The sequence below is a fragment of the Anolis sagrei genome, chromosome 2, assembly GCF_037176765.1.
Source record: "Anolis sagrei isolate rAnoSag1 chromosome 2, rAnoSag1.mat, whole genome shotgun sequence".
NCBI classification, from domain to species: Eukaryota; Metazoa; Chordata; class Lepidosauria; order Squamata; family Dactyloidae; genus Anolis; species Anolis sagrei.
In genome coordinates this window covers 128,954,392-128,967,873 of record NC_090022.1, presented here as the reverse complement: position 1 = coordinate 128,967,873, position 13,482 = coordinate 128,954,392, and the positions used below count along the sequence as shown (strand labels likewise).

Below are 13,482 nucleotides of genomic sequence, written 5' to 3'. Positions count from 1 at the left end.
CTAGAACATGACCATATAGCCGGAAAAACCTACAACAACACAATTACAGACAGTCCTTACATCTCAGTCATAGAAAAGGTGGATGGAAACAAAGCTAGGAACATTTTGGACTATAACTCCACAAACCTTCCAGCCTCCATGTCTACTGCTTGTGTCTATTGGGGCATTCTGAGAGTTGCTATCCCAACAAGGTCATATTTCCAGGTTCTGATTATAAGATATGAGGCATATTGGGAATGCAAACAGAAAATGATAATCAAGAGCCTAGTACAAATCGTTTCAATCAAGATGAGGCCTACAGTGGTTTTTGGGAATAACCGATAACAATCAGGATATATATATGTGGCAATTCTTTTGAAACACTTTAAAAAACAGGAAACATAACAGAACTCTTGGAGCCCATCAGCAACTCCTACAAATCTCGGCATTCTATAACATTGGGTCACGGCAGTTAAAGTGGTGTCAAACTGCTATAATTCTGCAGTGTGGCAAGATCTCTAGAAACAGAAGAAGAATTTAGTACCCAAAATGCATTTTGCCCCTTCAGATAGTTTGCAGAGAACACCTCCTTAATGTGCTATTTGACTCTGGGTGGAAAGTGCAGCACTGGCTGAGATGAAGCACAGGGCATATGAAAAATGCAGAGAGCTGGACTATAAGGAAGGCTGAGCAAAGGAAGATAGACACTTTTGAACTGTGGTGTTGGAGGAAAATTCTGAGAGTGCCTTGGACTGCGAGGAGATCAAACCAATCCATACTCTAGTAAATATAGCCCAGTTGCTCACTGGAGGGAAGGGTATTAGAGGCAAAATGAAGTACTTTGGCCACATAATGAGAAGACAGGAAAGCTAGGAGAGGATAATGAGAATGGGAAAAATGGAAGTAAAAGGGAAGAGAGGCCGACCAAGGGCAAGGATGTTATCCTTAAAGTGATTGGCTCGACCTTGAAGGAGCTGGGGGTGGTGATGTCTGACAGGGAGCTCTAGCGAAGGTCTCTAGGATTATGAAAGAAGACACTGAAATGCAACATGTGAGCCAATTGTCTCTTGATGATACAGAGACAAGTTGTGCACTTCTCAGCATCTTTCCATCAACTATACTGGGGTCTGCAGGTTACGATACCTCTATACCCAGGCTAGAGGCATTTTTATTTTACTACAACATCCCAAATCCCTCCCAGCTAGCAAGACCATTGGGGGGGGGGGGGGCATTCTGGAATTGTAATTTCAAAAATAACTTGACCCAGCTCTGATCAGGGCTAGGAGAAAAGTCAAATCCTATTGGAGCAAAATTTTGGGCCATCTCCTAACTTGTGGTCAACAGCCAAAAAGTGTTTTTATTGCTATGACTTTCCATCTGGCACAACAAGGGTGGGAACTCATAAAACTTTTAACAGTTGAACTGCAGCACTCAAAATAATTTCCACAACTTATTTTGCTGGTGTTTAATCCCAGAAACTGTTTTAAGTACTACAACTCAGACCTTAAAACTTGCCAAGTAATAATAACAAGAGAGAGACTTTGCACACATGTAGACGTCTCTTTTTCTACCAGAACATAACCCACAGGCAGTCAGTAACTGTTTTGTGATCAACTATAATTCCATAGGAGTGAAGACCTTCAGGCTTTACAGAATTGGGTTGTTGTCAGTTTTCCAGGCTGTATGACCATGTTCCAGAAGCATTCTCTCCTGACATTTCACCCAAAACTATGGCAGGCATCCTCAGAGGTTGTGAGGTCTGTTGGAAACTAGGCAAGTGAGGTTTATACGTCTGTGGAATGTCCGGGGTGAGAGAAAGAACTGTGCTTGAGGCAAGTGTGAATGTTGCAGTTGGCCACCTTGATTAGCATTTAATGGCCTTTCAGCTTCAAAGCCTGGCTGATTGCTGCATGGGGGAATCCTTTGGTTGGAGGTGTTAGCTGGCCCTGATTGATTCTTGTCTGGAATTCATCTGTTTTTTGACATTCCATAGATATATAAACCCCCCTTGTCTAGTTTCCAACAGACCCCTCCATCTCCAAGGATGTCTGCCATAGATGTGGGTGAAATGTCAGGAGGGAATGCTTCTGGAACATGGCCATACATCCCGGAAAATGCACAGCAACCCAGTGATGAAAGCCTTTGACAACACAGCTTTGGCTTTACAATTTGGTGGAGGGTATTATCCAAAATTAACTAGATGTTTTAGTTATGTCTTAAATATTTCAAAACAGTCTTGAGATGAAGAATGCAGGCTTGATGAGTCATTGATAGGTTTGTACAGGTGTCAGTTCATACCTGGCAATGTCTCCCAGGAGGGAGATGAAATGAGGGGTCCGCAGCTCTACAAATAAATCATTTTGTTCAGCGCTCATAGTTACCAAGCAAATTCAAACAGTGGTCTGGAAAGATATGTCTTTAGCCTCAGTGATTATGTCCCTTTCTAGAATATAGTCCAGACACTCAGAGCCTACCATTAACCATTTCCCACATCCCCAGAAAAGACAAGGTATGGCAGATATTGGCATGACTTGCAAGGCATGTCTACAACTTTCCCTCTGTTTTCTCCAGGATGATCACATCAAAATGATTTCTGGGGTTTTTGTGAGGCTGTTAAAAGCTCCTCCCAAAACTACAAACCCCAGAATTCTGCAGGAGGCAGAAACTGGATTTTAAGTCGATTTTTCTCTCTAGCATGATGAGGCCCATATGTTTGCTCATGGGGGCAGGGGCAGGGGTTCTCTAAATGAGAAGTAGGACAAAGTGATAGTCTAGGTTCTAGCTATGTGACTTCAGGTTGCTTGTTGATAGCTGGTGACTTCATGAAGTTCATGGGTTTTTCTTAGGCCAGGGGGACAAAGGGGGTGGGGGTGGGGTGGGGTTCATCCATTACTTCTTCTGAAATATAGCCTCGAGTACCTGATATCTACCCAAGCACTAACTAGAGCTGACCCTGGATTTGGTATATTCAGAGTATTTATGCTTGCTGATTGATATTACAAAGAGATTTAAAGCAGTGAGCATGGACCTCTTAAACTAGTGTGGTACCATGGTTTTAGTGTGGGACTATGGTAGTGCTCCGTGAACTTAGGATTCAAATCTCTGCTTAGCCCTGAATAGTGCATACCCACTATTTGGGAGAGCCTTATTCTCTCAGCCTAACAGATGTGAGGGTAAACCTCCTCTGAAGAAATCATGCCAAGGAAACCGTAGAGTAGGGTTACTATAATTCAGGGTCACCTTGAAGGCATTCAATAACAATATGGGGAATGGCTGGCTACAGACTGGGTGCATCACAAGGCTTATTTGATCTCTGATCAGAAATTGGAGCTATGGGGCTATTTAGAGCAGAATAAGGAACTGTGTTTTGGTATGCAGCCTGGGAAGACATTTCATTGCAACCTGAGTAGAGAAGTGCACTGTCCTTGGGGAAAGGTCCAAATTAGTGAAGAATTAGATTTGGCCCCTCCCAACTGGATTTAGCCTGTCCACCATTACATTTCAAAGAAAGGCACCCTGTGAAATTCATGGAGTTGGCGTAAGTTGACAAGTGACTTGAAGGCTCATGCAGACACAGTGAAGGGGGGGGGGGGGTCCCCACCATCCTGGTACTGAAAAGAGCTTTGAATTGGTTACATTTATTAGGGTGCTTGTACACTTGGGTTTTTGGGGGGGGGGGTGGTTTGAATGCTCTGCTATGGGTGCATTAACACTGCTGAATGAATGCAGTTATTTATTTTCTGTATTTATACGCTGCCCTTCTCACCCCGAAGGGGACTCAGAGCAGCCTTAACTTAATGCCAGTTATTAAAATCACACAATCTGAATCATATTTGAGAAGCTGTTCTGGCCATTATTGTCCATTTTCCAACTTCATTTATTGCACTGCATTACAAATCCAAGGCTTGGTCCCATAGCCATGTTTTTCAACAGGTGAAGTCGTGGTTATGGAGAAAGGCTTTCGAAGAATGAGACAATGATCTGGATGGAAGACGGTGTATATTCGATTTTAGTATGACGGCTGACCACTGTAGTTTTAAATATATGTGCTTTTTAAAATGTTTTATTGTAATGTTTATTTTGATATTTTACCGATTGTATATGTTTTTATGGTTGGAAATCGGGCTGAGTCCCTCTTATGAGGTGAGAAGCTCGGTATATAAAACTTTGAAATAAATAAATAAATGAATACATTTCTTCCTAAAGGTCAGGAGGGAGGGAGCTGATCTGATTTTGCTAGAGTGTTCCATAGCCAAGGGGCCACCACTGAGAAGGCCCTGTATTTCATTCCCTGCAACCACACTTGTGAAGGAAGTGGGATCAAGAGCAGGGCCTCCTAACTTTGAAGATGCTTCATAGAAGGGGATACGTTTGGGAGTTTGAACTGCCATGGCTCGACGCTATGTGATCCCGGGAGTTGAAGTTTTACAAGGTCTTTAGCAGCCATCTCTGCCGGAGAGTGCAGGTGCTGAGGCTTGGGGAGGCAGAGGAGGCTGCCGACCTGGCAAAACCCCAACCAACTCCCAGGGCTCTAGAGCATAGTTCAAGTGGTGTCCATCCGACTGGAGGCATCCGACGGTGTGGCAGAGCCCAAGGTGTCGCCTTCCCTCTTCCTTCCTTCCGCCTGGCCGATGATAAGAAGAGTCATAGCTGGCCATCGCTGTCAAGCAGGGCGGCAGAGCAGCCAGCAGAACCGGGCCAGAGGCAAAGCGAGGGAGAGGGAGAGGAGTCAAGAGAGAGAGAGAGAGGGAGGGAGGGAAAGCGAGGGAGAGGCCGCGCTGCCGGGATCCTCAGGCGAGCCGCCCGCTCTGGCCCCGTGCCACGGAGAGGAGGGGCAGCGGATCCCCAGAGCCCATTAAAAAGCCAGGCTTAGCCGAAGAAAACACCTCCATAGAAGGAAGGCAGGCAGGCAGGCAAGCAAGCAGGCAAGCAGCAGGAGCAGAACCAGAGGCTGGGAAGGAGCCGGAGCTTCTGCTCCCACATTCTGCGTGGCTCCTCGTCTGTCTCCCGCCGGCAGGACTCCCTTCCTTGGCGCCTTCCACTCCAAGCAGAGGCCAAACTTTGGGGAGCACGAGTGGGAGCGAGTGTGTGCCTGGATGAGGCAGCAGAAGCCCTGAGCAGCGCCCTTTCCCTCTCCCTCTCTCTCCAGCCCCGCCGTTTGCTCTCTCTCTCTCTCTCTCAAGCTCGCCGTCCCTCCCTCCGTTTTTCCTCCCTGCCTGCCTTCCTCTTCCTTCCTTCCTTCCCTCCCTCTTCTGCCTGCCTTCCTTCCGCCAAGATGAGTGCTGGGCTGCGGAGCCTCCTGGCCTGGCTGGCCCTGCTGCTCCTGGGGAGGATGGACCGCCTGGCCGACGCCTGCAGCTGCTCCCCGGTCCACCCGCAACAGGCGTTTTGCAATGCAGATGTAGGTAAGGAAAGGACGGATCCCCTCCCTCCGCGCCCTGGCTCTCTCTCTCTCTCTCTCTCTCGCTCCCCCCCCCCCCACCATTTGGGAGATCAGCCCCCACCAACCCCACCCCTTCCCCCGCGGGAACAGGGGGAGCGTGGGCCCTGGAGTTTCTTGGCCCAGCCAGGCTTCTTGAGGCTGGCATTGCCTCGGCCACTTCCACCACTCCCACGCCCTCGCCTTGAAAAACACGCGTGTGCCGCTCTTTCCTCCCTGGCATTCCTCTTTCCTTCCTCCTTCCTTGCTCCCGCCCTGACCTGATCCGCAGGAATTCGTTTGAAAGCCCCCAATGCAACCACCAACTCGAACCCCTCCCTTTCTGGCCAAGGCTCCCTCCTTGCGAGATGTAGGCTTGCCAGGGGCTGCTGGGGGGAAGCAGACGTCGGTCTTGAGGAACCGCGAGGAAAGGAAACTTCCCCAGGAAAAACAGGAAAGGGCACAGCCATCTTCGCTGACGGAGAACTAAAGGTGGAATGGGATGTTGTAGGTTTTTGGGCTGTATAGCCATGTTCTAGAAGCATTCTCTCCTGACGTTTCGCCTGCATCTATGGCAGGCATCCTCGGAGGTTGAGGTTGAGTGACCTCACAACCTCTGAGGATTTTCTTTGTGTGTGTGTGTGTCAGGAGTGACTTGAGAAACTGCAAGTTGCTTCTGGTGTGAGAGAATTAGCCACCTGCAAGGACGTTGCCCAAGGGATGCCCAGATGTTTTGATGTTTTAGCATCCTTGTGGGAGGCTTCTCTCATGTCCCCACATGGCAGCCAGAGCTGACAGAGGGAGCTCATCCGCACTCTCCCCAGATTCGAACCTGTGACCTGTCCTCTGAGGATGCCTGCCATAGATGCAGGTGAAATGTCAGGAGAGAATGCTTCTAGAACATGGCCATACAGCTTGAAAAACCTACAATAACCCAGTGATTCCAGCCATTAAATGCTTCAACAATACATTAAGGGTGGAATGCTTCTCTTTTCTCAATGGCAGCTTGGCTCCACAGGGGTGGGTTTCTTTTATTTGGGTGGTGGGGGGGGGGGAGTCAGTCAAATCACCACCCCTGTATATCAGTTGGCAACAGGTCTAGAACACCAGGTTGCTCAAGAATTCTACTTTGATTTAGCATGTGCTAACTGTTTTTCTGTTGGGTTGTGAGTTTTACAGGCTGTATGACTGTGTTTCTGAAGCATTCTCTCCTGACGTTTCACCTGCATCTATGCCAAGCATCCTCAGGGGTTGTGAGGTCTGTTGGAAACTAGGCAAGTGGGGTTAATGTATCTGTGGAACGTCCAGGTTTTTCTGCTTCCAAGAGATAAGGCAGATCTGCTGCTGTTAATATGTTGGAGGCAGCTGTGAAGTCATGCAGGGATGCATTGACTGGCGCAAACTTCAAAATGCAAGTCTTCCAGTGTTGGGCCGGACCCTCACCTAGGACCCAAGGAAGTGGAGGAAGCCAAGGGGACAGATGGAAGGAGGCATGGAAGCACACAAGGCTGCAGAGCTTGCCGAATGGCACCAGCAGGGAGAGGGCAGAACAGAAGGAAGCTTGGACCGCCACAAAGCGGAAACCAGATTTCCATCTGCTTACTGTATATAAATACCTTCCCAGTCCCTTAAGCTCCTGGCTCAAGAGAAAGAAGCTACCCGCCTCCATAGGAGAAATTGTTTTCCCCCCATAATGGTTGTCATCTTCTACTTTTGGAAATTTGTCCTTGCTTCTTGGTGCCTTAGGTCTGTTGCATATCCCATCCTCGCCTTCCAGTGCATTCACAAATATAGAGGACCAGGTTGCATTAAAATCATTTAGTTATGCCCACAGTGTTCTTTGGTTTGGCTCTCTAGGAAACAACCATACAGTCCAAGTAACAATATTTGCAGAAAGTCAGGAATGTATTCCTTGAGAACCCCTGACTTACTTTTGCATCTAAGTAATTTCTTTTAGTGAAATAGCAGAGAGGGAATTCTAATGGATTTGGCTTTGAAATCCTTTCTTGATGATGGGAACAGAGGAATAAAAAAACCTACTTTCTTCAAAAGGCTAACCATACTAATTTTAGTGTGGATTCTAGTCTGGAATCTCATCACGTGGCCCAGTCAGTGAAGAAATAATTTTAGCAAACCTCACCAAAACCACAGGGACGGTTTTCAGTGCCAGGATGTTATTCTGGAATATGCAAAACAATACTCCTGAAGGAAAAGGTTCCTCTGAATGTGTGTCTTGCCCTACGCTCCTGAGTTATCTCAAAAGGCTTCCACATTAGAAGGTGTGGCCTGTAGATACGCTCAAACCTCCAGGTACTTTCCTTTTTAGACAGTAACCCATTAATTGGCTGGGGTTTTTTTTCTGTGTCAGGAGAGACTTAAGAAACTTCAAGTTGCTTCTGGTGGGAGAGAATTGGCTGTCCGCAAGGACGTTGCCCAGGGGACAGCTGGGTGTTTTGATGTTTTACCATCATTGTGGGAGGCTTCTCTCATGTCCCCACATGGGGAGCTGGAGCTGACAGAGGGAGCTCATCTGCACCCTCCCTGGATTTGAACCGCTGACCTGTCAGTCTTCAGTCCTGCTGGAACAATGGTTTAACCCACTGCACCACCAGGGCTCCTAATTGGCAGATGCCTTCCTTAGGAGGGAGATGAGACCCCTTCTCTAATTCTTCCCTCCGAGAATAAAGGGCTTTCATCTAGCTTGTTTGGGGAGCTGGAGGACTCTTTCTGCCCAACCTTCTGCCTTTGGGAAGGTCAGGACTTTGGAGACCGTTTTCCATTTCTTTCCAGCCAGAGCGATGCATTATGGGCACGAGCTTTCAGTGTGAGCAGGGAGATGTCTTCACCGTGGCTTCCCGCCCAGAGTGGCTGAGGCCCTTATGAGAAAAATTAGCACTGCGTGTTTCCATCTTGATTCAATCAAGGCCTTCATCTGCTGGCTCAGCTAAATGCTAGAGAGGAAGGCTTGAGATCATTCTTGTTTTGTGATGTCATTGTCTGTCCCTTATATCTGGCAACTGGCAGAAGGGACTGGGAGTGCTGGGGAGGGAGAGGAAGGCAGCCTGCCTTGCTCTTTTAAACCAGGCACTCTTTACTGGAGCACTCACCAGTTACCCTTTATTTGTAGGCGTTGTCTTTCTCCCTTCCCAGTTTGCTCAGCTTGGAAGCTACTGATAGGGCTGGGCCTGGCAGGGCCAGGGCTCAAATTCCATTTTTTTTCCGTGAGTAATCCGCTTATTAAATTTTAACATATTAAACAAGCAGCCCAGGCCCCCAACTTCCAGATCCTGCTCTGCGAATGGAATTTGGAAATGCCTTGGCTGGGCTGCCTCTCTTACAATGACTGCGTCCATTAAACATTCCAGACGCTCTCTGTGCCCCAAGTTGCCTCCTCTGCTTTTGTAATATGTCCCGGAACTGAGTGGCTGCTGTCAGCAGCATCTGTCTGCGGTTTCCTTTGGCTTTTCAGTATCTCTTCCTTCCATGGGAGGAGACCTTTTTCAAAGATGAGAATGTGTTATTTGCATCCACCTCGAAGCATGTATTCATAGCTGACAAAGTCTTATCTATGAGGATCTTGTGGCTGTTCCTGAGAGGTCTTGGATCCTGAAGGTTTTTTGGTTCCTCAAACTATCACAAAAAGGTCTTGTTTGTTTTCACTCGGTACTGGAACTGCCTTTAACTCCTGAACCATGCTTCAGTTTCTGCAACACTTGTACAAAGAACTCTTGAGGTCATGCATACTTTTATGATCTGTACAGCTCCATTTCTTCGGTTCTCTTCATTTTCTTTAAATTGAACGCCACAATCCACTTTACAGCTGAACAATCATAAAACCTTTTAGTGAATTCTGGGAGCTGTACTCCAAAAAGGAATGTTTTTAATCGTTTCCTCAAACATTTCCAGCTCACATTTTACCGGCAAGGCTCCAAAATATGACATCATATTGAACATCATACCTGTCTTTCTATTATACTCTCCTCACAAATAAAGGAGCTTTCTAGAGTGTTGTCAAAGGCTTTCATGGCCAGAATCACTGGGTTGCTGTGAGTGTTCCAGGCTGTATGGCCATGTTCCAGAAGCACTCTCTCCTGACATTTCTCCCAAATCTATGGCAGGCATCCTCAGAGGTTGTGGGGTCTGTTGGAAACTAGGCAAGAGAGGTTTATATATCTGTGGAATATCCAAGGTGGGAGAAAGAACTTGCTTGAGGCAAGTGTGAATGTTGCAAATGGCCACCTAGATTAGCATTTAATTCCCTTGTAGCTTCAAAGCCTGGCTGGTTGCTGCCTGGAGGGATCCTTTGCTGGGAGGTGTTAGCTGGTCCTTTCTAGACTTAGTCATAAAAATAATATTTCATGGTGGTAGCACCTGCGGAGCCTCATATACCTCCTTTGTTTTTGTGTACTGTTAACATGAAAGTTGTTTGAGCCCAGAATCAAATGGTCGGTGTCATTGTGGTTTAGTATTCAAGTATTCCTTGACAACTTGATCAAAGAAAAAAAGAATAGAGTGGTTGCTAAAAGATGGCTGCTACATAGGAAAATGAATCATGTTGGAATTGGAAAGAAATGTGTAAGTCACAAGAAGAAATGCAGTAGGAGGAATGGCATATGTAGAAGTAATTGGTCATGGGCTGAATAATGCATGCAGTGATACACACATCCAAGAAATAAACCTAGTATGGTATATGGTATCGTATCAGGTTTGATCTACATCAGGGGTTCTCAAACTTTTTAAACAGAGGGCCAGGTCACAGTCCCTCAAACTGTTGGAGGGCCAGATTATAATTTGAAAAAAAAAATGAATGAATTCCTATGCACACTGCACATATCTTATTTGTAGTGCAAAAACCACTTAAAAACAATACAATAATTAATATGAATAACAATTTTAACAAATATAAATTTATTAGCATTTCTTTGGGAAGTGAGGCCCTGCTTTTGGCTGATGAGATAGGATTATTGTTGCTGTGTGCTTTCAAGTCATTACATACTTAGGTTGACCCTGAGCGAGGGCCGGGTAAATGACCTTGGAGGGCTGCATCCGGCCCCCGGGCCTTAGTTTGAGGACCCCTGGTATAGAGGGAAGGAGAAGCATGCTATTTGAGGCTGGATCTACACTGCCCTATATCCCAGGATATGATCCCAGATAATCTGATTATCCCAGATTATCTGGCAGTGTGGACTCATATAATCCAGTTTAAATAAGATAATCTGGGATCAGTTCTTGGGATATAGGGCAGTGTAGACCCATCTTGAGCCATAAGAGTGGACAAGCATAGGAACGAGAATGCTTCTCTTACCATTAGTGAAAAGCAAGTTTCATTTTGGTAAGCCTCTCCGAACCCTGGGGTTCGGAGAGGCTTACAAGAACAGGCTAAAATCTAACACAATTTAAAAACAATTTAAAAACAATTTAAAAACAATGTAAAAACAACAATATCAGAGATCAAAGGATTTTTGGATTTTTGAATCGTCATAGCAAATGTTAGTCCTGAGTTTTGTGTTTTTTCAATCTTCAGCATCCTGATTCCATTCTCACAAACCATGATTTTTAATAGGCATTCCTACTAGTATCTACATTCCTTTCCCCTTTCTTCAGATAATATGTTTTTGTCCTTTTAATCAGTCTTTTCTTTGTTGTTTATTATCCACAACCCAGGATGATTCACTGGCTAAAAGATGTTAATTTTATAAATATAACAAAAATAATTATGTTCCATTACCTGCAGAGGAATGAAGTTTGTGAAGAAATGCTGCCACAAGAAAGGCACCATACTGAACACCATGGCTGATCCTGGTCTCCTGCCATTTTTGTCCAACAGTCAAATACTAGCTCAAGAGATACTTAGTGGCATCCTATACTAGCTCAAGTGATACATAGTGGCACCATTATTGTACTTACTAACACCTTTTTGCATTTTCCTCCTACCTGAGTAGGAGTGTGATACAGGCATGGGAATGTACATATGTCCACATACCTGTATGTGCCTGGATACCTGAGAAAATAATATATGAGCAATGGCTGTTGATTGGTGGAATAGAAGTCCCTCAATACTACAGTCCATATTCCATAGCATTGTGTGATACTGTAGGAAACACTAAAATGTCTTGGTAGTACTTTATCCGTTACCCATGAAGGTAACTCAATATTTTATGTATGTGTGTATGTGAGACAGACATAGTATCATAACCTATTACATTCTCTAATGTTTGGGACTACGATCAACAGCTCTACGCAAAATATATTTTTTGCTGCTTTTGCCTCCCTTGTGGAAGCTCTTTTGGCTGACATGGACCATGGAGACACAACAGATGTCTGTTTACTTCACTTGTATTCCATCAGTCCAGTTTGAAGTAAAGACGACAACAGCAGCCATGCCATTTGCAGTTTATTATTATGATAGTAATAGCTTTCTTGTCATCCACCACAGCACCAGCTGATGATGGAACACCCCCACTGGGTGCTATTCCAGATCCCAAATCTGTAGTAGCAGCTTTGTATGACATTTAGACAGCTGATGACAATGTGCGACAGCATCTTTCCTCCTGGCTCCTGTGACTTGGAGAAAGCATCTCCCTCCCATCCTGCTCTCTCAAGTGCCTATCAGATCAGCCAAAATAAAAAAGTTCCATCTACAGCCTGCCTGAGCTCTTTCCAGCTGAGTGAAAGGTGGCTGTGGAGTTTTGAATTGATCTCCTTTGACCATAGCCTATGTCAGTTCCAGTATTCAGCTGTCAGTGTTCAGCTTCCAGTTTGGGCTTTGGTTCTTCCTTCTATCCTAAACTGCAACAATGTGCTGACAGATTCTAGACAGGACCATAAAGCAGTTTCACAACACCTTAAGTGATTGGTTGGGATTATCCCTTGGGTGCTGGTAAGGTGGGTAAAAAACATTGTCAAAATACATTACTCAAACCTTTTTTGGGCCCTTGGTATTCACTGGGATCTGGTTCCATGACCCTCATGGCATAATTAAAATTAATGGATGCTCAAGTCTTATAAAATACATTGCCGAAGAAAAATGTGTCTCTGATATAAAATGGCAAAATCCAGCTTTGCCTTCAGGCTTTTAAAAATAATATTTTCAAGACCTATCCTTCATCCTTTTGTAATGCAGGCACCATTTCAGCTCTCTCTGTGGGGGAAAGAGTCATCCCAAGCCGCAGACAGACACCACTCTACATTACTCAGCAAACACGCACGCACAATTTAAGACAATTTAATGTAGCCACATTATGTTGAACAGTCAATTTTTTAAAGGAAAGTAACTATATTTGTTTTGTATATAAGCCCACTCTTTTTAAAAATAATCATTGCACAGAACCAGTGAGTGTGAAGAACTAGATAAGAGGATAGTACTTACCATGTATGAGAGTTGATTTGCTAAATAGAATATTTGTTGGGCACTTTGTGTATCTATATATATAAATTTGTTAGGGGCATCCAACGAGGAAACAAAACTCAAAAACCCCCCAACGAAACTTAACCAAAATTCCCATGCCCATAACACAACCCACAAGGTACAAACATATCTACTCAAAATGAAAAACAACACAACAACACACTCACAAAACGGCAAAACAACAAAACTCAAAAATCCCCCAACGAAACTTAACTAAAATCCCCGTGCCCATAACACAACCCACAAGGTACAAACATATCTACTCAAAATGAAAAACAACACAACAACACACTCACAAAACGGCAAAACAACAAAACTCAAAAATCCCCCAACGAAACTTAACTAAAATCCCCGTGCCCATAACACAACCCACAAGGTACAAACATATCTACTCAAAATGAAAAACAACACAACAACACACTCACAAAACGGCAAAACAACAAAACTCAAAAATCCCCCAACGAAACTTAACCAAAATCCCCGTGCCCATAACACAACCCACAAGGTACAAACACACACGCAACGCCACGCTCCATCACTCCCCTGCCCCAATCTTACCTCCTTTTACTTCAGGCCACCTCCAAACCCCACCCCGCCCCTTCCCGCCCTGTCAAAATCTAGGAAAGACAGGAAGGAAGGAAAGAAGGAAGAAAGACAAAGGGAGGTAAAGAAAAAG

At 45.1% G+C, this 13,482-nt stretch overlaps 1 protein-coding gene across 1 annotated transcript in view; it reads left to right on the top strand.

Annotated features, from left to right (window-relative positions):
• Positions 1–4,734: 4,734 nt before the first annotated feature.
• TIMP2 (TIMP metallopeptidase inhibitor 2) overlaps positions 4,735–13,482 on the top strand; it is a 38,638-nt gene continuing 29,890 nt past the window's right edge. The window contains exon 1 of the mRNA XM_060764359.2: positions 4,735–5,384. Coding sequence (XP_060620342.1) covers positions 5,255–5,384 — 130 coding nt within the window. The 5' untranslated portion in view covers positions 4,735–5,254. The remainder of the gene's footprint in view (positions 5,385–13,482) is intronic.